The sequence below is a fragment of the Rhamphochromis longiceps genome, linkage group LG1 (assembly GCF_057381845.1).
Source record: "Rhamphochromis longiceps isolate RC_006_pf linkage group LG1, R_longiceps_female_GT1.1, whole genome shotgun sequence".
NCBI classification, from domain to species: domain Eukaryota; kingdom Metazoa; phylum Chordata; class Actinopteri; order Cichliformes; family Cichlidae; genus Rhamphochromis; species Rhamphochromis longiceps.
The window spans coordinates 10,054,548-10,079,480 of NC_140557.1; the positions used below are offsets into that span (position 1 = coordinate 10,054,548).

General features: G+C 40.7%; 2 protein-coding genes and 1 long non-coding RNA gene across 7 annotated transcripts in view; all 3 read right to left on the minus strand.

The window, feature by feature from the left end:
• Window positions 1–341: 341 nt before the first annotated feature.
• On the minus strand, window positions 342–1,045 carry LOC146678274 (uncharacterized). The gene is made up of 3 exons (XR_014912239.1): window positions 749–1,045; window positions 621–658; window positions 342–468 (listed from the first exon to the last, which is right to left on the minus strand). It is a non-coding gene; the product is annotated as an uncharacterized LOC146678274 (long non-coding RNA).
• A 1,541-nt stretch (window positions 1,046–2,586) lies between these two features.
• On the minus strand, window positions 2,587–11,845 carry LOC146678275 (retinoblastoma-like protein 2). The gene is made up of 16 exons (XM_085426974.1): window positions 11,696–11,845; window positions 10,938–11,106; window positions 9,528–9,735; window positions 8,767–8,894; window positions 8,195–8,301; window positions 7,920–8,023; window positions 7,596–7,733; window positions 7,334–7,498; window positions 7,137–7,194; window positions 6,927–7,036; window positions 6,671–6,847; window positions 6,014–6,085; window positions 5,641–5,701; window positions 4,993–5,153; window positions 4,716–4,880; window positions 2,587–4,543 (listed from the first exon to the last, which is right to left on the minus strand). The coding sequence occupies exons 4-16, from the start codon at window positions 8,838–8,840 to the stop codon at window positions 4,343–4,345; spliced, it is 1,593 nt and encodes a 530-aa protein (XP_085283100.1). The 5' UTR covers window positions 8,841–8,894; window positions 9,528–9,735; window positions 10,938–11,106; window positions 11,696–11,845; the 3' UTR covers window positions 2,587–4,342.
• Window positions 11,846–12,817: 972 nt separating this feature from the next.
• The window catches only part of chd9 (chromodomain helicase DNA binding protein 9), a 75,807-nt gene continuing 63,691 nt past the window's right edge, over window positions 12,818–24,933 (minus strand). For 4 of the 5 annotated variants that reach the window (XM_085427084.1, XM_085427123.1, XM_085427261.1 and 1 more), the window contains 16 exons: window positions 24,732–24,821; window positions 23,604–23,707; window positions 23,174–23,291; window positions 22,979–23,036; window positions 22,699–22,747; window positions 22,299–22,548; window positions 21,692–21,897; window positions 20,397–21,269; window positions 20,075–20,244; window positions 19,706–19,936; window positions 18,601–18,775; window positions 17,872–18,020; window positions 17,425–17,655; window positions 17,077–17,226; window positions 16,832–16,936; window positions 12,818–16,465 (listed from right to left, as the gene is read on the minus strand). In XM_085427084.1, the coding sequence (XP_085283210.1) occupies window positions 15,464–16,465; window positions 16,832–16,936; window positions 17,077–17,226; window positions 17,425–17,655; window positions 17,872–18,020; window positions 18,601–18,775; window positions 19,706–19,936; window positions 20,075–20,244; window positions 20,397–21,269; window positions 21,692–21,897; window positions 22,299–22,548; window positions 22,699–22,747; window positions 22,979–23,036; window positions 23,174–23,291; window positions 23,604–23,707; window positions 24,732–24,821 (3,961 nt within the window). In that variant the 3' untranslated portion in view covers window positions 12,818–15,463. The remainder of the gene's footprint in view (window positions 16,466–16,831; window positions 16,937–17,076; window positions 17,227–17,424; window positions 17,656–17,871; window positions 18,021–18,600; window positions 18,776–19,705; window positions 19,937–20,074; window positions 20,245–20,396; window positions 21,270–21,691; window positions 21,898–22,298; window positions 22,549–22,698; window positions 22,748–22,978; window positions 23,037–23,173; window positions 23,292–23,603; window positions 23,708–24,731; window positions 24,822–24,933) is intronic. The other variant, XM_085427132.1, reaches the window with a different exon arrangement.

A 24,933-nucleotide genomic window follows, 5' to 3' on the forward strand; every position in this document is an offset into this window, starting at 1 on the left:
CTCTCATATGCAGAGCATCCCATCTAGCTGAGAGCTGCAAGGTACACAGAGCTAGCACATAAGTTGACTGTCTTAAAGAGTTGCTGCTTTAGCCTACAGCAGTATTGGAAGCATTTAAAAGAGAGTGTTGTAACTATCAGCTCTGACCAGAGGTGTGTGAGTGCAAGTAAAGAGGAGAAGAGAATGAAAATAAATGATTGTGAAAAAACAAAGCAAGGTACGCCGCAGGAAACGACGCCTAAAAAAGAACATAAAGGCAACAGAGGTTCAAGACAACGCAATGTAATACTCCAAACGATATATTTATCACAAAATAGTTTCTAGACTTTGACAATAGGAGTCGGATTTCTAGAGAAGTGTGCGTATTTGATTATGTGTGCCTGGCCCAGATGACAGACGTTGATGGACAGTAGTGCAGCGTCGCCTCATCCTGCTTACAGGTCCTCCTTCACCCTCGGACAGGCCAATCTGTGCACACACCAACACAGACACCACAGAACGCTTCTCAGTCACCATGCAGCCCATTTGTCACGTCAAACTGCTTCAGAAAGACACGGCGGTCAAGTTACAGAGGTAATTGTATCAAAGTGACCCCTATGCAATGGTCATAGATTGCTTACTTTACAGAGAGGTGCTGTATCCTTGTTCATTGATAGAACTAAAAGGAGAATGAAAGGACATAGTCAGGTAATAACTAAAAATCTTAAAGGCAGATTATGAATAACATTTAAAGAAAAAATGTTCTTACAAGAAGAAGAGTTAGGTTCGGTGTAAAGGTGGCGCTCAGCTGGAACTCTTCGTTTTTTCATCTTTTTCTTTTGTTCCATTCGTTTCCTCTGCAGGCGCCTGCTTGGTGGAAGTGGCAGTTTTCGGCCTGTCCTCTGGCTTTTCAGAAGGGTCAACCACTGTGGCCCCCCTACTTGTGTTGCAGCCCATGATTTTTCAAAATTTGAGAGTGTGCAGCGTGTCGTTCAGCTGATGGTTGTCCACAGGAGTATGAAGTGTCAAAATCCTGGTCGTCACCTTAAAACTTGTGTGTTGTGGGCTCAGGTGCATTTGTTCTCCATGGCAACTATATGACTTCCTGTTGTGTTAACTTTGTTGGTTTATTTTACAGTCCTTTGTCTGTTGTATCACATTGCCTTTTTGCAAATACATCCCTAAGCGACAGTGGTTGAGAATTAACTCTGAAGCAAAACATGGTTACTGATAAACACTGAAGTGGGCTGTGTGTCAATCACAGAGTAGCTATGGTTACTGACTTTTCCACAGTGGAAAAATTTGTGTTTTGATTCCCTTGGAGGAGTTTTAGCCATTGTCATTTCACAAAATCCAATTTACATCAAACTTTATAGAGCAGAAAGAAACAGGTGTAAAAGTCAACAACTTGTGATCAGAAAAGTTAGAATTTAAAAAAAATCTTTTTTTTTTAGATATTGGATCTATACATGACATGTTTCTGAATTATCTTTTTGTGAAGTGTCTTTCAAACTCTTTGAAAATTGGTTTAATTTACAGGTTAAAGTGGTTAATTTGCATTGTTGTAAAGTTTACAGTATTGTGATATGCTGGATGGTGCAGAGCAGGCTGTGGTGTGCACGGTCACTGGGAAGTTAAGAATGTCAAGGGTGGCCGACATTAAATTAAATTTAAGGGGATGATGCTGTTTAGATTCATTCACTAAATTTGACCTTATATACTAGCTTTATTGTGTCTAGGGGTTTGCTCATATCTTTCTATATTTAACTGCCTAAATCCACAAAGACCAGTAAGCAACTGGTCCTATTCTGGACACAGTAAACTCTACTGGAGCTAACCACAGGAATTCTTACGTTACGTATTTCTAAGTTATTCCGTCGCTGAAGTGCTACAGCTGAGGGTTACCCCACCTTTGAAATCGCACGTTAACTCTCGATGTAACACAACATAACAAAAAGGAAAGAGGCAGTATATTGTGGTGCTATTCAGGAATAGCACAAATTAGTTACCAATTAAATTTTTCAAGGACGCAGATTAAATTAGCAAAATAAAAATCTCCACAAACAGAACTGCGGCTGAACTGAAATTTGAAAAATTCTATAGAAATAGAAAGGCATCTGTTCCATTGCCAAACCCTAGTTTTTTACATGATGTTGCACTGGTTGGCAGTGTTTCTTGGAGGTTTCTGGTCCTCACTGGGTGAAATTGGTTGCAAAGAAGGCGCTGCACTGAACTGGTTGGGAAATAGACATTTTTCCTAGCAACAGGTAGTTGACAGGATGTCACTGACTAATCTGTAGGCCTGCATGACTGGGATATTAGCAATCATTTTCCCAGCGACTGCCACTAACCTCCAACCATTTGCAATCAACTGAGGACTGCTCATTTCCCCCCTTCATGATGGGTTGTTTGCTGAGGGGTTCACTTGATCCCACATTATTAATTGTCATCAAGTTAAAATCTTGTGGTTAGTGGTCACGTGTCTTCAAAAGCTCGGTAATACCTACTTATTGTTAAACTCAGATTTAAAGAAACTTTGTTGCATCAGCAGATGATAATAAAGCCAACTTCTGTCAACTGACACATGTATCATTCTGCGCAATAAATCTCAAAAGCAAAACACTTTTCTGTTTGGAAAAGAGCTTTAATAAAATCACCATGCAGTTTTTGATTGATGTCCTGTTGAATCAGCTGTGATACTCAGTCTGTAATAAACGGTGGCTAAAACTGCTGACTGGATTTTTAAAGATTTATTGAGACTGAATTTGTTTTAGCTTCTACATTTATGTTGACCAGTGCAAGTTTCTGCTACTGTAACAGCACTTTTCATTTATTATTTTTGCAAAAGTCTTACTTTAGTTTATCCTCAATAGTTTTGCGATAAGTTGAATGTAAAAACAACTTTAAATTAATTTAGAGTGGTATGCATCAAACCCCTAGTATCACCAATATGCAGTCAGAATCAAATCACTTCAAACTTCAGTATTCATGCAAGTCATAGACTGGAGTTAATGTTAGTATGTACACTCAAAATTCCAAAAGTAAGTCAAACATAAAAAACAGATCAGTCTAGTGAGAACAAATGAGTACATCCTCAAATTAATCACACAGGGCCTTCAAATATGGTGTCAGTTATTAGACTCTTCTTAGAGAGTAATAAGTCTTATTTTAACCTCAGACATCCAGGGTTTGGTGTTCCCCAGTTAATTTAAATCAATAATTCTGCAAATCATCTAAAAAAAATCTTGTAGCTAAATTTAGCTAAATTTAAAAAAATAAATAGCTGCCAAATTGTCCATAATGGGTTGTCTCAGCAAATCATGCAAGTCTCCAAAGACCCCAAGCTTTCATCAGAGGATCTGCGGTGAACTCTTTGTGTTGTAAACAGTGCAAAAACTTGACCTGCATAACAGGAATGCCCAAAACAGCAAAGCTGTATTTTTATAGTTAACATAAAGGCAAAGACCAAGGCTACTAAGGCACATCTAACATAGCCATGATAACAGTACGTGTGTGGATATATTATGGTTATGGGAATGCTTTGCTGCCTCTGGGACCTGGCAATTTGCAGTCATACAACTATGAAGTGAGAATGAAATTTAAAATATGCTTTAAGATAACCTTGAGTTGAAATCTTTCAACAGGACAGTGATGAGCATGCTGGAAAATCCACCAAAAATTGAGTTTAAAATGTTCATTGAAACATTTAAAATAAATAAAACATTTTGCATACATGTAAAGGTACCATGTTATTATTATTATGTGAGATTTAAGTCATTAAGATAACGAACTATAATTATATAAATGTTCTAATTATGCAAAAATGACTAAATCAAAATTTTGTTTTGTTATATTAGCTTCAGAGGCCTAAGTTACACTTTTTTTAACAGAATTGTTAAATTTGTGCAGAAAAAAAACTTTTTGCCCAAATGTCTATTGGATGCATTTGTGGATACATTTATGTTTTCATATTACTGTAAATATTAATTCCTGTGGATGCAGACAAACACTAACTAATCTGCCTTTTAGTTGCTAAAGTCCTGTCTCAGTCCTTTTTTTTATCTAAGAAAAACTCACTGGGCACTTTGCAGCCTTGTCTTTCTTTAAATTCATACAATATCATGAAGGACACTTCCATCAGGCAGCAACCCAGGATGACCAGTCTTCTATTACTGTGCTGGGGATAAAGTGGCTTATTCACAGACCTTCACACATGACTTATGGTATCAGAAAAAAAATGGTTCCAAACAAAAGAGCCAAGCAACGGAAATTTAGTCCTTTGAGCTGACAGAGAATTTGTCAAGAAGTAAATGTGTGCTTTACTTCCATCGGAGTGGAGGTTAGGCCTGTTAGCTGGAATAAGCTAGACCTGGTCCTGGTTCATTCTTGTAATGCGATCATTGAACACATTTCTCAGTCGTCTCTGCCAGGCTGACTGCCCATCCAAACGAAGCCTCTTGGCTGAGGATCCATCTCCTTCCTCATCTCTATCCAGTGATACCGCGTAGCATCGCATGTTTGGTGACCTGCCCGTTTTGATCATGTTGTTGATCTCACGCAGAAGCTGTGAACAAAAGGAAAATAATATTCTACTGTGTGCGAGCAAAGTCAAACATTTTTATTCACTAAATCATTTCCAAAATAGGAATGTAAAATGTATTCAGCCTAGATTGTACCCCAACACACAAAATTTTTTAAGACAATCATGTGAAAACAAAAACACTATATCCACACACCTCTGGAGGACTTGAGTTGAAGTAGTAGCAGAGCCCAGTTCTGTGAGGGGAAGGGGTTTCTGTGTTGTATGGTGAAATGGAGATGGACGGGCTGTTGGACAGCTGATAACAGCGAGGAGATGCTTTCCACTGTCGAGGGTATGGAGACAAAGGAGGGGTGTCTCGCTGGACAAGAAATGAAGTGTAAGCATTACATGGAAAATAAACATTTCCCATTTTTACTGAGTTCTTAGTTTTGTGACGTCAGCTCAGAAAAAAGAAAAAAATGTTCACTTACTAATGAGGTTTGAGCAAACTGTTTGGCAAAATGCTGCATCTTTGTCGTGTAGACCTGGTTGTAAAAATGGATGAGATTGCCCCGTTCCTCCTGCCCAGGTCTTGGATAATGTGTTGATGGTGTGTTGGGGGTTAGGATAGTGCTGCTGTGCTTTCCGGTATCTATAATCAACAATATAATAAAAAGTTACTTATCACTGTGGAATTACTCTGGGATAATGGATATAATGCAGGTAAAATGTTGTAAGTGAATCATTTGGTAACTTGATGGGTGTCATTTTTCTTGTGCAATGAGGCATTGCTATGAGTTCTACCTCTGTATAGTACTTTATTTGGATCTAACACAACACATGCTGCATTCGTTTTCTTTAACTCTACCACCACCAGTGCCACTGTTTCCGAGCCACATAGCCAGCTAACAATACATGCGCATTTCTTTGCCCACAGTGGATTGCAAGCATGTGAGCATGCATTACACATATAAAGCTACGATGGCAGTGAGGGCAATGTGTAGTCCCATTTTCAATACTTATTGGGACGCATTATGTACATTACTGTAATTACAAGGCTATTTTGTAAGTGTGTTTTTTAAAACAGGTGTTCCATAATATTTAAAATATATGACTTTTTTATTTAAAAGCTTTCTTACTGATTTTTTTAATGGTAGAATTTTCCTCCATCCTTTCTGAAATCAGCACGTTTTTGCAGACCTGCAGATAGAAACGGTAAATGCTGAAACAAGTGCTTTGAGTTGTTACTGTCAACCTGCTAACCTCCTTGCAAGACTGAAATGCTCATGTAAAGCAGGTATAATGATATTGTCACAGTTATTTAAAAAATGTACCTGTTAACATTAAAACATTTGATGATAAACACAAAACAGAATGTCGCTAAAACTGATGGAATCTTGGAATAAGTGGGCCCAGCTGATACACGTTTCAACCTGTATCGCTATATTTTGTTAATTCACAGCTGTATACTAAAGACAGCAAAAAATAAAAACCAAAATAAAAGAAACTTACACTTTTGTTGGCACGTGGCTGTGACTTGTAGCATTTCATTATCTGTTTGAAGGGTATCTCCATCTTGGTAATCTGTAAAGGCAAATGCCACCACTTAACTGCTGAGTATGTGTTTTCCAATGAAGTCCATGCATTACCAACATGGATTCTTTTTAGGATTACAAATACAGTTTTCCTTTAATTTCATGTCAGTGAAAAGCGATAAAAACTTTTTCAGCTGTCAAGTGCCCTCACAACAGTCTTTAATTTTATTTAAACACCAAGTAGTTCTTTTCCATAAAACTGTAAATCTGTAAACCTCCCTGAAGGTTTTACTTCTCCGTGGTCAGGGTGGACTCAATTTGGGGCAGGTGTCCAACATCAGAGGTCTAAGAAGTCTGGCCATTATGATTTACTGTGGCTTTGATTTACTGCACCGTCTCTCTGTTTGCTGTTCTCCCTACCTACATCTTGCTGGTACTGCATTAGTCATCATCTGCAAAATGCTGGTATATCTTAGCCCACCCTGAACATTTAAATGTATTCCTCACTCCCTAAGAATTGTTTAAAGTTTATTATTCATCTTCTCTGAGACAACCACTTGCATTTTCCAGTTGCATTGTCTTACATTATTTTAGCAGATTCTGGTGGGTTTTAATAGTATCTTTTAAAACCCACCTTTGCTATGATGTAGATAGCACACATGAGCAGTTGGTCCAGGTGACGGTCTTCCATTAGACAAGAGCAGTGGACCAAGGAATACTCAAAGCAGGTCCAGATCTTTAATCGCAGCTCATCAGATATTTCCAGCGTGGAACACAGCTCCCTCAGACGCTTGGCCATCAAGCTGTAAACCTGAGATAAAGACAGACATGACCACACTAAACATGCCATATAACAACAATGGCAACTGTACGCATGATATAGAACTGACCTTCCGAGCAAACAGATGGAGGGAGCTGCATCTCTCTTGTCTGTTTATAGCTGATGGGGAACACTGCTGCTCTGTCCTGGCTGAGTGGTTCATCCCCAAACTGACATCTACTGGCAAAAATAGTTTACCACTCAATCTATAGTAATAGTGTAAACAGTTTGCAGGGAATGGTTTTATTTAAAATGAGTCTTTAGTGCACTGTGTTAATACCTCTCGGCACACCTGGATCCGTTTGCATTGGACCTTCAAGCCTATTTGGATGCATTACCTACATTTGACACAAGGCAAAACTCTCATTAAAACCCGAACTGCTCAAAGAAAAATTTAATTGCTTTGGATATGTTATAAAATTTCCAAATATTGATCATTTATGATGTCAGGCAAAGAGTATTTGTGTTATTCCAAACCTGCTGGCAGGTGGGCATATGGCCCTCGTTGGGTGTGATTTCATCCCACAGTGGTGAGTCGCTGATCCAAGCCAAGTTCTCCAAAACCTTTTCTTCCACTTGGATGAGGTGTGTGACCACATAGTGAGGCAAGCCTGACCCAACCCGCCAAACAGGCTCAATCACCTGTGAGAACAAAGAAAAACAAAAGAGGGAGCATTCAAATCACAGACTAAATGTTACTGTATCACTAAGTGTACAGTATATGGCAAAAACAAAGTACCTTCCAAAAGTGGTATGGTTCCAGTTTGAGGATCTGAAGGAGCAGCGGGAAGTCACATGGTAAGCTGTTTGAGGTTACAGCGATCTCCAAGCAACAGGCCACCAGACAGCGCTGGAAAAGATCATGCTCCAAGATGCCCTGCATCAAACACACCTGTTTTACATGCATTACAAGCACCAGCTGCTTTACTTCAAAGATGACTCAAAATAAATAAAATACATAAGTTATGAGATCACAGGTGCTGTGAGACATTTATCTGTGACTGCTCAGTTAATATGGTCAAAGCTCAGTTCCATCTTTGGCCACCAGATGGCGTGCACTTACTGAGATGTCACTGAAGCCCAGCCTTTTCCTCTCTTGACTGATCAGGCTCTCCAAGATTCTGTGATACCAAACCCCTGCCTCGTAGCAGCACTTTGCTGCCAACTCTGTGAACAATATTAGATAGATTATTTTTTGGCACGTATCAACAACACGGGCTTTATTCCAGAATTTCACACCTGCTATCAAAAGACAGCCTGCTCTCTAATCATAAGAATTTCGGCTATCAACCAGATACACGCTGAAGGCCACATTCCACTGTAAAATCATCACTGTACCTTTGGTCTTCTCATTTCCCCCGTCATCCCTGTAATGCTGTAGAAACATTTGCAGCATGCATTTCAGTCTTGTTTCAATCGCCTCAGTCGAATCTCTGGAGCAAGCCCTGAATCCAAGGCATCGTCACAGAAATTTGAGCAGCACAAAAGGAAATGGAAAATGTAATTCAACAATATTCTGCCATTGGCATAAAGTGGAGGTGTAAGTTCTAAACTGTAAATGAAATGCCACACGTGTGTTTTTTAAAGCTCTTGCTTACAACAGTAGAAACTATATTAAAGAATTCCCAGTACAGAAACTTTATCAGCTCTGTGTGCTTACACATTATTGATCTTGACCACACCCTCAGTGCCTTTTAGCAAAACACCAGATGTTAACTACACTATGTAGCTGTTAAATTGATCTAGCCACATTTGTACAGTGTGTGAGGCAGACTGATGAAAGATCTGAGGCGCGTTGTGCTTTATTGCAGCTATTAGTGCTGCGAGTATCAGTATCAGGTTGACATACACACAGCCTACACAGATAAACACTGTGTGAGTCAGTAATGCTTTGTAACTGCAGGGCTAACCTCAACATTGCGATCAGACAGTCACTAGGGCCAAACCTTGGCTTTCCCACAATCCCCTGTGGCACAGTTGCCATGGTGACCTCCTCACTCACACAGGATGAGAGTCAGAGCAGGAATCAAATGGACACCTAAACATGGAGTGAAAAAAATACACATTTTGTTTACAAACTAGAGGTAACTTTGCATGAATCATAATTGAAAATATTAACTTGTACGAGGACCTGAGGCATAGGCAGACTAAGCAGCTGCTTATCACGCACCAGATAACTGCATCATCATCAGTGTCAACTAATCATTTTCATTCTAAATGGCTCAACGTGGTTCTCTATTGGACGGTGTGCTGGCAGACCATAGCGAGCTGCAGTGAGTGTGTTTTGCCACAGGGAGGCAGTGTCCAACATTTGTGGTACAATCAATGTGTGTGCGACTCTTGCTTGCGCTGTTGTTGGTCTGTGCAAGTGACGATGTTACAACATACAAAGTACTGAAGGAAAACCAAGTGTTAGAAATATTCAAAAGCGTCCACTGCAGACCCTTGTCTGCTTCAATTCTGTATTTTTGAGCTTTGATGAATTTTGGCACTTTTACTGTTCCACTTTCACCCCCATTCTTTTCCAGTTGGCTTGTCCACCAATCAGCAATCACCTTACATCCAGTTGAGCTACTTACTATTTTAGAGGATCATGTTTGCATAGGTTAAAAACCCCTCACTGTAGGCAAATAACTAGAAAAATACACGCAACCTTTTGACAACGACTAACCTAAAAGCAACTGAACGGGGCTGTGGCTCAGGTGGTAGAGTGGGTCCGCTACTAATTGGAATTCCAGGGAGGGATGTCCGGTGTTGTGCGCATGCGCAGAAACAACAGGTAGGATGGTTTGCCAGGTAGGACGGATTCCCAGAACACCGGCTCCTCCTGGTCATGTGTCGAAGTATCCTTGTGAAAGATACTGAATCCCAACTTTCATCTGTTGGAGTGAGTTTGTGAGAATGTTAGATAAAAGTACGTAGGAACACATAAAAGCACTGCATGATTTTGTGTGACTGGATGAATTAGACTTTTAGTAGAAAGTGTTTTGAATGTTCAAATTAGTAAACGGTACTAAATAAGTACCAGTCCACTTACAGCTACACTGCTATAAAGCTAGCTGTTTGTTAATGGACTGCAACAATTGTGTCTCAAAAAAAAAAAAAAAAATAAAACCACACTTTTAAGCCTGTTAATGGACAAATGGAGAATATATAGTTAATACTGACTGGTGATGGATTTTACTGGGAAGGGTGCCCAAAAGCCAGCTTATTTACAGAAACGTCAAACTATGGTCTTACACCTGGAGTTTTATATTTGCTGCTGCCTTTCTTGTTATGGATGCATTAGATGGCCTGGTGGTCTTGTTGACAGCACCACTTTCCCACTCTGTTCATTTGCCTTTAGTGACTCATGTGTACTTCCTGCTCTGAGGCAGCTGTGAATAGTCACTTTTGTTCCTGTGCACCTCACATACTGAAAACCTAAGAAAAACATCTCAAACTCAGTTTCCCTGTGCAGGGCAACTGTCAATTTGGCAAGTCGTGTAACAACAAGAATATTTTAGATGCCAGAGAAGACTCATGAGGAAATAATAAGTTAAATACTGAACCATCCTTGGGTCACGTGAATAATAATGGTGGATAATGTTGACTGTTAATCTCTAAAAAGTGTGTTTCAAAGCATGGTTCGATCTGCTGAGAATTGAATACTCCGTCCCCTCGCGGTAAAGTCCCCTCTTCTTTTTACAGTCTCTTTGTGTGCTACCACCAGCCTGAACGAGACTCTGTTCCTCTAACCATTCTCACATGTGCTGTTTATTACTGCCTGTGCTGAGTCAGTCTACAATGACTGCGGATGACACTGTAGGTGGATAAGAAGCAGTTTTGCTCAAAAATGTGCCATAAGGTTTTCAGAGTAGAGCACGTCACACTCAACATTACTATTGTGATTTCCTAATATTTCCTTTCATGTGGCTATACTTTTCCCCCCACTAACAAGACAAAATCAGAACCAGAATTAGTTTAATTCTGACCTTTTGCTTAATCTCCAACATAAGGACATTTCTATATACTTTTGTGATCATTGCAGCTTAATGGATGCCTTTTGATTCTCTGTGTTCCAGATTTGCTCACAACTTACTGTTCGTGTTGGTTGAAGCAGCAGCTGTCTGATGCGTATTCCATGTGGTGAGGTAAAATGGCAAGAAAAACTCTCATCGTGCACTCCAAATTTTAGTCCAAATGCTGATATCAGTCCAATGGCATCTTAAAACATCAAGTTGTGTCTCATTCTGACGGACTTCCAGCTGCTGCATCTCAGAAGAGACAAACAGGAAGTTGGAAGCATCAATATGCATGCAGCTTCTCATAAATATGAATCACACCCTATCTTGTTATCTTTAGCAGGAAGATCCTGAAAGCACGGTGTCGATTTAAAAACACCACAGATGTGTTTTCTGCATGTTTGTTTGCTGTTTTAATTTTGCTAAAAGCTGGCACAATATCTAAATCACACCCATTTCCTGTTTCCTCTGGACTGGACTCCACTCAAGTCAACTCACATGCAACTCATGCTAAGTGAAAATAGGCCTACTTTCACTTTCTAACATGTGCTAGTCCCTTAAAGAGAATTAAACTAAACATTGCCTTTATCTTGGTTTATAATCAGACTTTGTTATTCAGTGCATTAAAGCCTGCTGAAAAATAGCTATATAGATGGTTAATGTGTGCAGAGGATTCTTTTATTCTGCAGCTTTTAGGAACACTGAAGCAGATCGTGTAACTGTTGCATTTTACTCCAAATAGTCAGCTGACTTCCAGTGCAGTTTATTATCTCTGTGGAACTTTCAACGTAGCTCAAGAAAACAAAACTCATAAACCAGGATCAAAGTCACTCACCAGTGTCAGTGGCTCTTCTGGGATGGTGTTAGGTCAAACTGACAGACTTCTGCTCTTAAAAATCTCTCCTGTGTGTTTGTCTAGTAGCAGCAGAGCAATGCAGCATGATTCAGTGCAGCCAACCTGCTGCTCTGCAGGGTGAGGAAGTTCAGCCCATTGGCCTCTCACATTAGACAAGCCTCAACTTGTCATCTGGTCTGGTTGCTAAGATAAGTGCCAAACAGCAGTAGAAGCAGTTAAACAGGTCACTGAGCACCACCCTGAGGAGAAAAGAAGGACTTGCAGTGAAGAAAGGCCCTCTGCTGCAAGAGTTTGGTATGTAGCCTTGTTCATTTCCAACATTGCTGGAACAATATGGGCACTAGAGTTCTGTGTCTACTAACGTTTATGCAGTGTTTATGTGCAAATGGATCCATTAAATAAGCAGTAAATTGAATATTTTAAAAAAAAAAATCACAAGGAAATATGTAATTGTTTTTTTAAGAAAATACTTGGGAGTGAAATAAATTATCAAGCCTCATCTAGAATATTAACAACAAAACTATGTTTTTCCTACTGCATTATTTCAGTCACACATACTTACCTGTTGTGTCTTTGCTCTACGGCCTAACAGTTTGGGTGCTCACTGCTTCATCATTGTGTGTTACTGTGAGCTAGTGCCCTGCTGCAGTATGTGTGTAACTAAACTAATGTTGAGGCTACACAAATACACACACACACACACACACGTATTTTTGCATGTGTTGTGATGCTGAACAAAAATTTGATATATACCTGTACAATTTTTTTAAAGGATTCAAGACAAAGCGGTCAACTCCTTGATATAACTGAATTCTTCAAAAAGTCCCTGGGACAAAGTAAAAGGCACACTTAATTGATAGTCAGAAGAATATGTTTAATAAAAATAATTAAACCTCAATTTCCTCTATAGAACTTCATAGAAAGTAATCCAATAAATTACAAATGACTTTTAAGACGTGTTTTCCTGCACTACATTAAGAATTATTTTGACTACACAGACCACAACTTGCAAATATATCAACTGTCCAATGAGAAAGAAAGAAAAAAAAAAGAAAAGAAAGAAAAAGACACAAACTGACCAGGGTGACATTTAGGATACTATCAAGCTTGAAATAAAAATACAAACCCCATGATGGTAGTTTTGTCATCTCAGTGATTACATGTATGAAAACCTCCCTGTACAGCAGTAGTGTGTTTTGTCGTTCCTCTTGCATATTGGTCATTGTTTTCTTGTGTCTGTGTTTAATGCAGATTCAGCACAGCCTCTTTAGCAGCAAGCAGTGCTTTCAAGGTCTGTATACAATATAACCTCTACAAAAAGAAGGAAAAAAAGGAAGGAAAGCAATGAAAGCGAGAAGTCCCATCTTGTGTCTACATTTATCTCTTAACGAGGATTAACACAGTCATCAATCCATCGCTGCGGGGCAACAAAAAGTAGCAAAAGTCATCAGTCAGTCACCTACAGCAGATGTAGCAGTGGCTGGGTGTTTGCATAAGGGCACTACAAGTTTAAAGAGCGTAGAGGTGCAGATATACAAAATGACAGTGGCATGTTTAAGTTCATTGCTCAGACATAGAAAAATACCGTACTGTTAGTAATAATAATTAAAAAAGAAAAAATGCAATTGCATTGCAAGCAAACCCATGACGAGGTCTATATATAACAGGCATACAAGAAAACCACATTAAAGCAACATTAGAAATCAGGCATGTCTTCAGTCTTTGTTCATGTCTGAACCCACGGAGAAAAATGCTACAGCTACACTTAAGAACTAAACAGGTTTTTCAGCGGGCTGTCACCCTCAGCCCAAACAGAAACCTCACCTCGGAAATAATTTGTGTATCTAACAGTCCACTGTGTAACAGCAGTCCTAGAGCAAGCACGGTTGTGCTGAGAGAGACTTACAAAAAGGTACTTCGGTTCGAGTGAACTCCAGTGTTTGTGTGTATATCCTGGTTACAGGTTTAAAATGGACATGTGCACGGATGCTGAGCAAAACACACAAGCATGGATAGTGAGCGTAGATGTGAGCGGTGAATGAAAGAGAGTGAGGTACAGGATAAGGGCACTTCTACATCTATCTGAAGCTCTGTTCGTCAGAAAACAGAGTTGAGGGTGAAGTGAAATAAATCAAGACAGCGCTGAAAACTCCCAGCAACAAAAGCTATTATTGAGCCCTTCCTGAAGCTAACCCGTGTGGCACTGCGTAAAATTTAATACTTAGACAATGACAGTGATACTACAATCTTAGCCAGGAACTGAACTAACTTGTGCTTGTGCCCCATGGGCTTTGTAGGAACACAGGTTGCCATGCAATGCGTATCATCAAGCACTTGAATCCTCCAAATTTCCAAAGAGAAATTTTTGACGGTATTAAAAAAACAAAACGACAAAAAAACCAAAAAAACAACAGCAATGCGGTTTTTTACGTCTCATAGCCTGTCAGCCCCCACACCACCACCTAACATACAGCCTGGTGAGTTATGGATGCGGCGAGAGGAGCAGCTCAGGAAGCAAAACACAGAGGAAGGTTTCATTTAAAATAAAATCAAAAAAGGCCTCTGACACACATTCCAGCAGAGATGAGAACATTGTGTACATTGACAGATCACACACACACCCATGCACATGTACATTTGCACAGTGAAGCCAATCCATTTAGCAAAGTTGAGGTAAGATTCAGTCAAATACATCGGGGTTGTAGAAATAATATCCATCAACACTACAAAGACCAAACAACTCTGTCAAGACCGCCAAGGGTCAAAGGGCAGTTTTTTGGCACACAGTAGAAGGTTTTTCTCTGTTACCGCAGCTCAAGGAGCTTTTAGTTATAATTAAGAGATGTGCAGGTGAATGTGAATGCCTACTGTTGGTGGCTAAAGTGCGCCTTGAACATGCTGTGGCATGTTTGTAAGGTGATGGTGAATATTAAAATGTAAAGTCAGACAGTAGAGAAATGAATTATGTTTAACTTCTTTTTTTTTGAAAGACAGATTTAAGCTTGTGTACGTCTGGAAAAATAATAATTTTACCATTTTTCCAAGTCCTTACTAAGGAAGGAATCATTTCCTACCTGGACAAGGAGAAGTGATAAATAACCTCTTCAAGATGATATGAAGGTATTTGACAGGTTTGTGAGAGTTGTGCACTCGGGTGGAACATGGCAGACAGAGAATCTACAGCTTCAGTGACATTCATTAGCTGCCCAAGTTATTGCTGACATATCCAATGTATGATCTGCAAAGCATAAGTGTCAACGAACCTGTAAAAGTACTATTTACAAGAGAACCCAAAGTGTTTGTCAAGTGTCATTCCCCACACCCCTGACAATCAAAATATATTAATAGTACAGCTCAAAGAGCGTGTTGATGTAGTTTTACTTCTTTTAATAAAATTAATCCTGACATAATTACAATAATGCCTTTTTTGTTGCAATAATTGCATGGTACAAGTTCAGAGTTCAGAAATCTACTAAAGTCTGACATGCAAAATGTCTCAAAACAAGACTGTACCTTGTGAACAAACATTGACATTTTATTTCAGTTTCTTTAGGTCAGTTTTTCCTATTTTTTTATTTCTTTTTTAAAGGTTTTTGTAGTCTTTATTACAGAACATTGTAGTTAGTTCTTGTATTTACATGTAAAGAAATCACAACAGAAGTGCTGGAAAATCCATATATATATGTGAATATATGTATACATTTCTAGGCAATACATAAATAAATTTATATTTATATATTTGTAGGATCAGTCCTCATCACTTGAGTCTGAATCGTCCGAGGATGAGGAAGAGCTCCCAGACTCTGATGAAGAAGACTCTGCTTTCCCTGAACCTTCAGGACCACTGTTATCCTTTTGTTCTATGGATTCATCCTCTTCCTCCTCCTCCCCCTCATCCAAAGCGTCTTCCAAAAGCTCGTCTTCCTCCTCTCCATCCTTGTCTCCCTCTGGCTGCTCTGTCTCCTGATGTGATGACTGGGAAACTGAAGGTAGAGGAGGAGCAGTTGGAAGGGTGGGGTCACTGTTTGAGCTCTGTGGCTGTGTGGTGGACACAGGAAGGTTAAGGCCTGGAGTGAGAAGCGTCCCTGGGTAAAGCATACTGGAGAGTAACAAGGGGTTAAGAGACAGTGGCTGACTGGAGGCTGCAGAGGCAGCTGAAGCACTTTGTGTGGCGGAGGAAGAGGAAGCAGAGCTGGAAGTGGAGGAAGGAGTCGTGTTTGAGCCCTCTGTCCTTTCTCCTTTGGTGTCTGAGGTGTGAGAGGGGGCTTTAGAGGCAGTTGGCTCTCCTGTCCCACCGCTGGTTATTCCCTTTGTTTTCTCTTCAGAGCCTCCTGCAGCTTCCTGAGCAGGCTTCCCAAGCAAGCTGCCCATACTGAGGAGGTTTGGCAGTCCAGCCATACCAGACAGCATCATGGGAAACATGGCAGCCAAGTTACTTGCAGCCAGGTTACTAGCATCAGACGGCAGCCCCATCAGGCCTGCAGTGAGCTGCAGGGACTGTAAATTCTGGAGGTTTTGCTGGAAGGCCTGCAGACTCGTGAGGTCCATTCCAGAGAGGAGGCCGTTTGCCAGCAGTGGGTTCAAACCTAGTGCCGAGGCTGCCGGGTTAGGTGGTGCTCCTGCCGCTGCAGCTGCAGCTGCCGCTGCCTTGGCCAAAGGATTCTTAGGTCGCCGTCCACGCCGACTTACCTCCTCTGGAACAATGGGTCCAGTCAGGATCCTGTCAAACATGCTCTCTGGGAGGTAACCCTGGAAAAGATGGAACGATGTTGGTAGGGTTCCCCAATACAAGCAAATAGTCAGGTAGTGACAGTGACAACAGTTCACTGTTACTTAATTAGGCTCATTGAGATAAAACTAATGTTGTCCTAAGAGAAGAAGAACAGCACATATTTGAACATATGCATTAAGGTTAGTCAGGCCAGTTTTACTACTATCTGCACTCAATAACATGAATGGGGTGAATTTAAAAACCATTTCGATGGCACCAAACTGCCGTCTCTAAAATGATCAGAAACAGGTTAAAACCTTCATGACAGTAGAACTTACGCCTGTTTAAATTTTATAAGGTATAAATTTTATAATATGTGAGGGAAGTGTTACTCTGTAACTTACCGACTGTTTAACAACATCGGCCCATTCAGGCGGGACTCCATACTCTGGGTTTTCCTGAAGGAATCGGCATAGGTCCTTCAGCGGAGGAGCAAAGGCTCCACCAATCTTCAAGAAAGAATACAGACAACATAAACCCAAGTGCACATCACTGTTATAATGTACACACTGTCAAAATGATTATTAACAAATTAAAAGCCATCTTTGTATTTGTATGGCTGGTTATGACTTAAACACCACCAACACACCTTGCGTGCGTTTCTCCTGTTGATGATCTGGACCCTTTCTTCTCCCGTCAAGCTGTTCACATCAATCTTGTTGGGATTTCTACAGCGGTGCCTTTTCTGCTTTGGCCGGCCATCCTGGAAGTGGAACTGCATTTGCATCTTATTTACCCCCTAAACATGAAATGTAACGACAGTTAGTTACATAGAATGTCTAACTACAAGAAGTTTTCTGCTCATACTGGTTCCTCTGTTTTTTTAATTAAATATGTACTAAATAAAATAATGTTTCTAAATATCTATTATTTTAGTTAATCAGGAATTGTCTCTTTTCAACAGACAAGAAGAATTTGAAGCCCTTGGAACACTTACACAGATAAAAGCTCCTGTGTCTGCCACAAAGCCAGGGTTTTCTTTTAGCCACTGCTCCAGTTCTTTCCTCCTGGGGGCATCATCCCCAGCCAGCCGGGTGCCATCTTTCAGGTTGATAACCGGGACCCTGCTCTCAGTGTCTGCAGGGACCTGACTGGGGTTCTGACTGTAGCTTGATGCAGGGCCTGGAGTCATGCCCACCTGGCCAATACCCCCCCACCCTGGAGGTACCTGAAAGCATATGAGCATGTCATTATATACTGTATACTTTGCAGAACAGCCATTAAAAAAAAAAAAAAAAAAATCAGAAGAGCACTTTTAACAAATATAATTGGTTCCAAAAATAAAATAAAAAAAATCAGGAAACTGCCATTTGTGATTGTTTTCTGATTTCTAGCATAACATACTTACTAAGAAGTATGCTCAGCTAACAGAACAACTGCTTACCTGATCGGGAACTGTTGGGACTCTACTCTTGTTCATGAAGAGCAGGTCCATTCCCTCAACGTTCTTCCTCCTCCCTCTCCTCCTTTTAACCACTGGCTGGCCATCTATTACTCCATTTGGCCTCATCTGACCAGTAAGACCTGTAGGAACTGGAGGAGAAACAGCCTGTTAGCAGTGAACTACTGTGTCAGAAAAAGGGCTAACTCTAAATCTTTTCTTAAATTGGAGCCACATTCATATTTTGGTGTCAGGACTTTGACTTTTTCTTACATTTAAGAATATTATGAACAGACCAGATGATTTTCTTACAGAATTAAGATATTTAATAAAGAAAATGTCTGTATTGAGTACACAAAGCCAATGCAACAGTCCAGACTGTTTTTCTCTGATCCTTTGCTACCATCTTGTGGTGCTAAAGAAAAACAGCATTGTCCATTTCAGCACACTGTGCACGAACAGATGCTCAGATCTTTGCTCTATTTACATTCAGATATATTTTAGACAGCACACATCATCAGGCAATACATTTCTATAGTGCAATGTATTCCCTTTTTGGATAACACCAACTGTTTAACTGCACACAACTAAAGCCTACTCAAATATGAATGGTCAACACTACTTGGACTACAAACAGAGAACTTCTGCTGCCTAAAGTCTTTCCTGTTGCCTAGAGATTTGCGTATTCATACGCCAAATCTGTTGAGGAAGATTATTTTTAAAGAAACATACCCGTCTGGAAGCTGGACTGAGGTTTGGTGATGTCAGCAAGTCCTGTATCTGAGGCACTCTGGAGCTCATGAAGCCGAGCCAGGTACTGCTGCTGGGCCTGGGGACCTTCCTCAGACTCCAGGGCCCTCTTCAGAGGTAGACCCTGTTTCTGGAAGGTCAACTTCAGACCTCCCTCCTGTTATACAGACAACAGTGTAAGACAAGTCTAGGAAAATGACTGTCGGGGAAATGTACAGATTTATAAACAAAGAAAAGCTTTAGACTTTATTTGTTGAGTCTGTCTGAGACTTTCCTGAATGATTACATTCTTTTTGTCTTGTGATTTAAGGATGACTAGGACTGCTGTTCTCATTGCTCTCTCTTAATGGAAATGCTTACTTGAGATCTTTGTTAATTCATCTTGTAAAAAGTTTCTCACAAAATAAAAACAAATCTTGTTCAGATATTTTCTGGTTAGTAATACTGGGACACATGGACACACAGTGGGTAGTGCTTAGCAAAGCAGTGGGTAAAGCTTTTTCAGACTGGAGTTGAAAGCCATGCCAAAGCAATAGCTGCTGTCAGCATATAATATCTTAATATTGAAGGTAACAAGCTTCTGGTGTTTAATGATCTGTGATGGTAAAAACCATAAATTTGGAAAATGATCCCCATCAAAAAACAGCATAAAAGGAAAGATGAATACAAGCAAATCTGAAGCCTGCCATGTTAATGGCCACATTGCTTAGGAGCATATCAGAGAACACCCACAGCAGAGGTCTCCATTTCAATCTGATTATTAGCAAGACCCCCTTCAGTCTAGAGAGGCTTCAGACTGAACCTTATTATATTCTCATGACTGACTGATTTGTGCTCATGTAATCACAGCCCAAGAGCCCAATTCAAATTGAGTGTGTGGGAAAAGAGAGGAAGGCTGCTATTAAATTAATCTCTCCTCCTGCCAGGCAGTCAAAACCACTAATCATACCCAAAGGAAAGCAGGAAGAAAACCAGAGAAACATGCTGAACACGGCAACTAACACCGGTCATGGCAGCAGGAAGTGGTAGGGTCCTAGGATTAGGGCGAAGCGGAGGGAGGAGGGGAGGAAGGGAGAAATCAACATACATCGTTGAGTTTTACTGAGAACTCCTTGTTTTCTGCAACATGCTTGGTCACCTTTGACCCCTGTGGTGAAGCAGAGGGGTCCTCGCACATGCTGTTGGCATTGTCCAGCAGCTTGGTGGTGTAGAAGGAGGCCACAGCGCCTCCAGGCTCATAGACCCGACGTGTTCCCGGCCATTTGCCTTTAAGCACTGCCTGGCAAATGCTGTCCAGGCGGTTAATAATCACGCGATCCTTAAAAAGCAAGAGCCACAGAATTTTAGTGCGATTTCCCCACAGCACCTGACCACACTGTAAGTGGACATATTAATGTGTTTTCAGCATTACATCATCAGCAAATTATGCAAACCGCACATATGCATAGTTAATCACCTTTGGCCAGTATGATGCAGCCAGCATGTACCCTCCACCCTGGAAAGGGTGTGAAGAGTTGTTGGAGATGCCATTCTCAGCTACATGGGTGTCTTGTGTTTCATCCTGCGTAGCGCTGAGAGATGCCACACTGTCCTCATCAAATCCCTTTACACTTGTAACAGTGGGGACTGAGAAAAATCGGCAAAAAGACATTTGAGATCCACAAAGAATGAAACAGAGAAAATGCATTTATTTGAACCTAGAAAAGCTCACTGTCAGCACTCCTAACAAAACATTACTTGCTTTAAGTTTTCTGGAACTTGCATAAGAAAGTACTCACCCTTCTTTTTTCCTTCCTCTCCCTCACTTTCACTGTCATCAGAAGAAGATGAGGAGGAGGATGATGATGATGAAGAGCCAGAAGAGCAAGATGAAGAAGAAGAGGAGGAGCTGGACCCTGAATGTGATGAGGAAGATGAGGATGACGATGAAGAGGAAGAAGAGCGTGACGTCGAACTTGAGGAGGAGCCATCTGAGTCGGACTCTGTGCCATGCCTGGCGTCCTTGCGGCCCCTCTTGGTCTTCTTCGGTTTCCTCTCTGAGGAGTTGGGTGTGAGGGGTTTCGTTCGTGCTGCCACCATCTGCCTTTCATTGTCCCTGGTTACTGAAACAGGCTTCTCTTCCAGACCTGTGGGAGTAGCTGGTGCTTGAGTCGGGGTCCAACTTGCTCCCTGTCTTTCCTTGCTCTCCTCACCCTCTGAAATTGGTTCCACTTTGGGCGTGACCCCACATAGGTCTGCGTCTCTTTGAGTGGGTGGAGGCAGTGGAGAGCCTGTCAACACTGAAGTGGTAGCTTGGTACTGAGGGTGTAAGAGCGGTGTGGATGTACGTGATTGCTGCTGTGCAGCTTTTGTTTGACTGTAGTTGCGTTGGGCAGCCATGAAGCTGAGTTCAGGGTCTCTCAGAATGTGGTAATCAGTGCGACTTACACCATGCTTTGCAGCACCAATTAGCAGGTCACGGTCATGACTACCAGCCTCCCACCAAACAGGTAAGTCAGAGCTCATCTGACACAGTGGCAGACGCTCGTACAATAATTGATGTCGAAGGACTTGTTCCCTCACCTGCCGAAGCAGCTCTATTCTGTACAGGGTACGAGATGCTCGCTCTTCTGTAATGGGCTGGATGTTTAGAGAAGGGTCCACTGCAGAGTCTGGAACAAAATGAACAAGCAGGTTTGAGAAAAAAAAAAATTCTCAACAGGAAACTCTCAGACTTGTTTTTGTCTGGAGCTTCAATGTCACAGTGTTTATCTTTCCACAAATGATTAACCTTATCAGTCAGTCGTCTACCTCAGAACTGCTGAGCCAGCTTGTTTACTAAGGTGTTACAGACCATCCTCCAAAACAGAACCTTGGAGTCAGGATTGAGTGAGCCACATACTACATGAAGCACTGTTTTCACGTTAAGTTATCCAACTAAATGGATTTTCTTGATGAGATCAAATGGCTTAGAGACACTAACTGTTGAAAATAATCTGAAGGATCTTCCCTTCAGATATAGGTGTGACTGGACCATAATATATGACATTGTGATCTGCATACATGTCTGCAAATAAGAAAATGAGCATCTGACCTCCCTCTTTAGGTGGCAGGCGACACACACGTCGGCACATGGCAGTAAAAGCACAAAGGTATTTCTGCAGGCTCTCATCAGTCTTCTTGTGCAGCCGAGCCATAGCCCTGAACTTGGTCCAATCAAACCGCCCGAGGTTTGGGTCAAAAACGACACCAAAAGTAGAGACAACGCGATAAAAGTCAGCCTCTTCTCGTCTGGTCCATCTGTTGAAAGTGGAAAATAAATTTAAATTCTATTAGTTAAACATACGCTCTCTCTTAAAAAAAAAAAAAAAGATTTCTGATGTCTGGTTGGCATACTATTGACCAGTCATGTTTGAAACTGCGATACTAAGAATAGAATTTGAAAAAGTGCATCAGAAGACTGATGGCTATCGTTAACAATCTTGATTTGTATTTACTATTTTTAAAACTGAAAATGAATATCCATTGGCCCATTTGAAATCCTAGAAAATTGCCTGTTGCTCTGGGAGGCTATGTCAGCAGATTGGGTAATGGGTTCCCACACTGCCCAACCCCGACACATAATATTCTGCTTTTACGAGAGCATATGAATATTGAATTGCTTCTTTTTTAGCCATCACTGATATAATCTGTGTTCTAACCTTTGTTGCCGTTCAATCTTGGCAGCCATCTTGGGGTTGAGGGTGTCGTTGAGAGTGGGGGGTAGCGGGCAAAGTGGAGCAGACAGCACCATAGTCTGCTGGGAGGACTGAGACTGAGTCTGGTGGATGTGTAGGATCTGGCGGCTCTTGGTGTAACGCTGAGAAGCTGTTATCAGACGTCTCAGCCTGGCTGTCAGCACTGAGGGGGAGGGCCAGTAGGCACTTTCACTTTCTGTCACTGGAACAGGATCTGAATTAAATAAACAGCAAAAAGAGTGGCATTATTTCTAATATTTTTATTGAATTTACCACTTGAAATCTCTAGATTTCTCCTGCCCGTGGGAGGCCTGTGCTTGTAATCATGATAATTTGCTGTGAATTACAAGCATCTAATACTTACCTCCAGCACTGTCAGTGATAACCAAGTCTCCAGGAGAAGAGGCGTCGTCCTGAATGAGAAGAATATATGTTTAAAGAAGATTACTGGAGAACTGACAACCCCAACAAGTCAAATTAAGTATCAAATATCTTGATGCATGCTCAATCATCCAGGTAAGGAAATCCTAAAAAGTTGATTCTGTTCAGCTGAACAGAAAAACGCTACATCCACATGAACAGAATAACATTTTGGGGAATAAATATCAAATAGCAACATTCACCTTTGAGTCTTGTGACCTTACCTCCATGTCGTCCTTTAACAGTGCTGGAGCAGGCTTGTATTCTGGATCATCCACATCCCTATCCACATAGAGAAAGTTTGTGTCTTGTTGGGGTTTTTTTGCAGATGACAGATTAAAAGATATCTGGACCAGCCTAATCAAATTAAAGTAAAAGACAAAGTATTTTAACAGTTCAGGTGGGTGTCGTGTACTCACCCATCCATGAAATCATTGTTTCTCTGTTCAGCAGCGATGGCCTTCTCATCTGGTTTTCCCACACGCTCTAGGAAACACAGGGTAGGGTCTCCACGAATAGTGTTGTACTTCTCATAACCTGGGAAAGCACAGGAGGATAAGTAAACACCAAAATTAGTTAAGGATAATGCATGGAAACAGATATGAAGTAGACAAGCTGGTTCATTTCCCACCAACGAAAAATATTTTAGCAGGTTTCCACTGATGGTACTTTAAATAACAAATGCTGACTTTTCCTTTTCACCAAACTCACCACTATCATCACGGAAAAAGCTTAACTTAAAAGCTAACTTTTAGTTGGAACTTAAAATCCAGAATTACATTTTTTGTACTGAAGTTTTAAAACAAACAAACAAACAAGCAAGTCACATTAGTAGAAAAACTGTGTTACCATGCTTAAAGACACCCAGCAGAAGACACTTGTCAGAGATTGCATCCCACCACAGTGCTGGAAGCTCTGAATTGTCAGGCTCTGGAACCCAGATCTTTACTTCACTGTAGAGGACAAGAAGACGCACAGCTTTAGACGGGTATTATGGGGAGTGATGTTTATACATTTCAATATACTTGCTGATAGTTGTGACCGTTTTTCAAAAGATACTTCTTGATGCATTTTTAAAAAGCAGCTGGATTTGATTAAACAACTTTTTTTTTTTTTTTGGTCGTTAAGAGCTTTATTTGATATAATGATTTTCTGCTCAGAAATACAAATGTACTGTTTGAAATAAACAATTTAGCATAAAAATATATATATATATTTTTTGATTAAACAACTTAAAAAAAACAAAAAACAAAACCCTTATACATCTATTTGCTTCAATACAAACTTCTTTTATTGTTAATCCATACAAAGCTATTTGTAAAATGTAAATAGTCATTTCATGTTCATGGCAGTTGGCATGTTTTTGAAAAGATCACAATGTGGCATTATACCTTAAATACAAATAAGGTTGCTATAGTGAATTTAGTGTTGAATCTGGCCACGTCAAAGATGCAAAAGCACTGTAGTTGAACCATCTTGTTCTTGAGCAGAAAATAAATAAGTCCCGTCTTTCACCAGCAGGTGGAGCTCTGCAACCTTCTAATGAATTTGGCTGATCATTTGTTCCCTCAACAGGTTGATACCATAGGCTAATGACACCACTCCAGGAGAGAAGCCTGTGGCAACGCCTTTAACCCTTTAACCAGAGTTGTCATTTAACATCTCTATCAAGGCATTTACTGTTGTATTAAGGCAGAGGAAGCATTGGTCTTTTCTGTACAGTGAGATTGCGAGTAGTGTACAATTATAAAAATGCTGCATAAAGGTTTAAAAGCTGTCTACTGCTAAGTATAAACAGATGAGTTATGTCCTAAGAAGAGTATAGTATAGTCTTTGCCAAAAATAAATTCTAATGGAGACCCAAGCAATAAGAGTTTCAGGAAAAACTCATCTTAGTGATAAACGGTTTTAATTCTCAGTGCAAACTCAGTGCAAACAACCCAAGTTGACATCAGACTAGGTAAAAGTCAAGCTCACCTGGAGTCCACGCCATCTAGCACCTTCTGGGCCTGGCTTCCTATCACCTCTTGTTTCAGGTAGTAGAGCATTCTGACCCTGAGCAGCACCCTGCACAGAGAAAACCCACTGGTCAGAACAAAGCCCTGACCACTCAGCCCTGCTGAGCAAGCAGAAGTAATACACAATACACAGACATACGCACACAGACTCACCAATTTGT

What these genes read in the sequence shown, in the direction of transcription:
- LOC146678275 (XM_085426974.1), bottom strand. Translation starts at nt 8,840, where the DNA reads ATGGCAACTGTGCCACAGGGGATTGTGGGAAAGCCAAGGTTTGGCCCT. An exon ending in TGTCTGATCGCAATGTTGAG is followed by an intron (nt 8,302 to 8,766) that starts GTTAGCCCTGCA and finishes CCTTGGATTCAG; the next exon opens with GGCTTGCTCCAGAGATTCGA. An exon ending in TCAACTCAAGTCCTCCAGAG is followed by an intron (nt 4,544 to 4,715) that starts GTGTGTGGATAT and finishes TTTTGTTCACAG; the next exon opens with CTTCTGCGTGAGATCAACAA.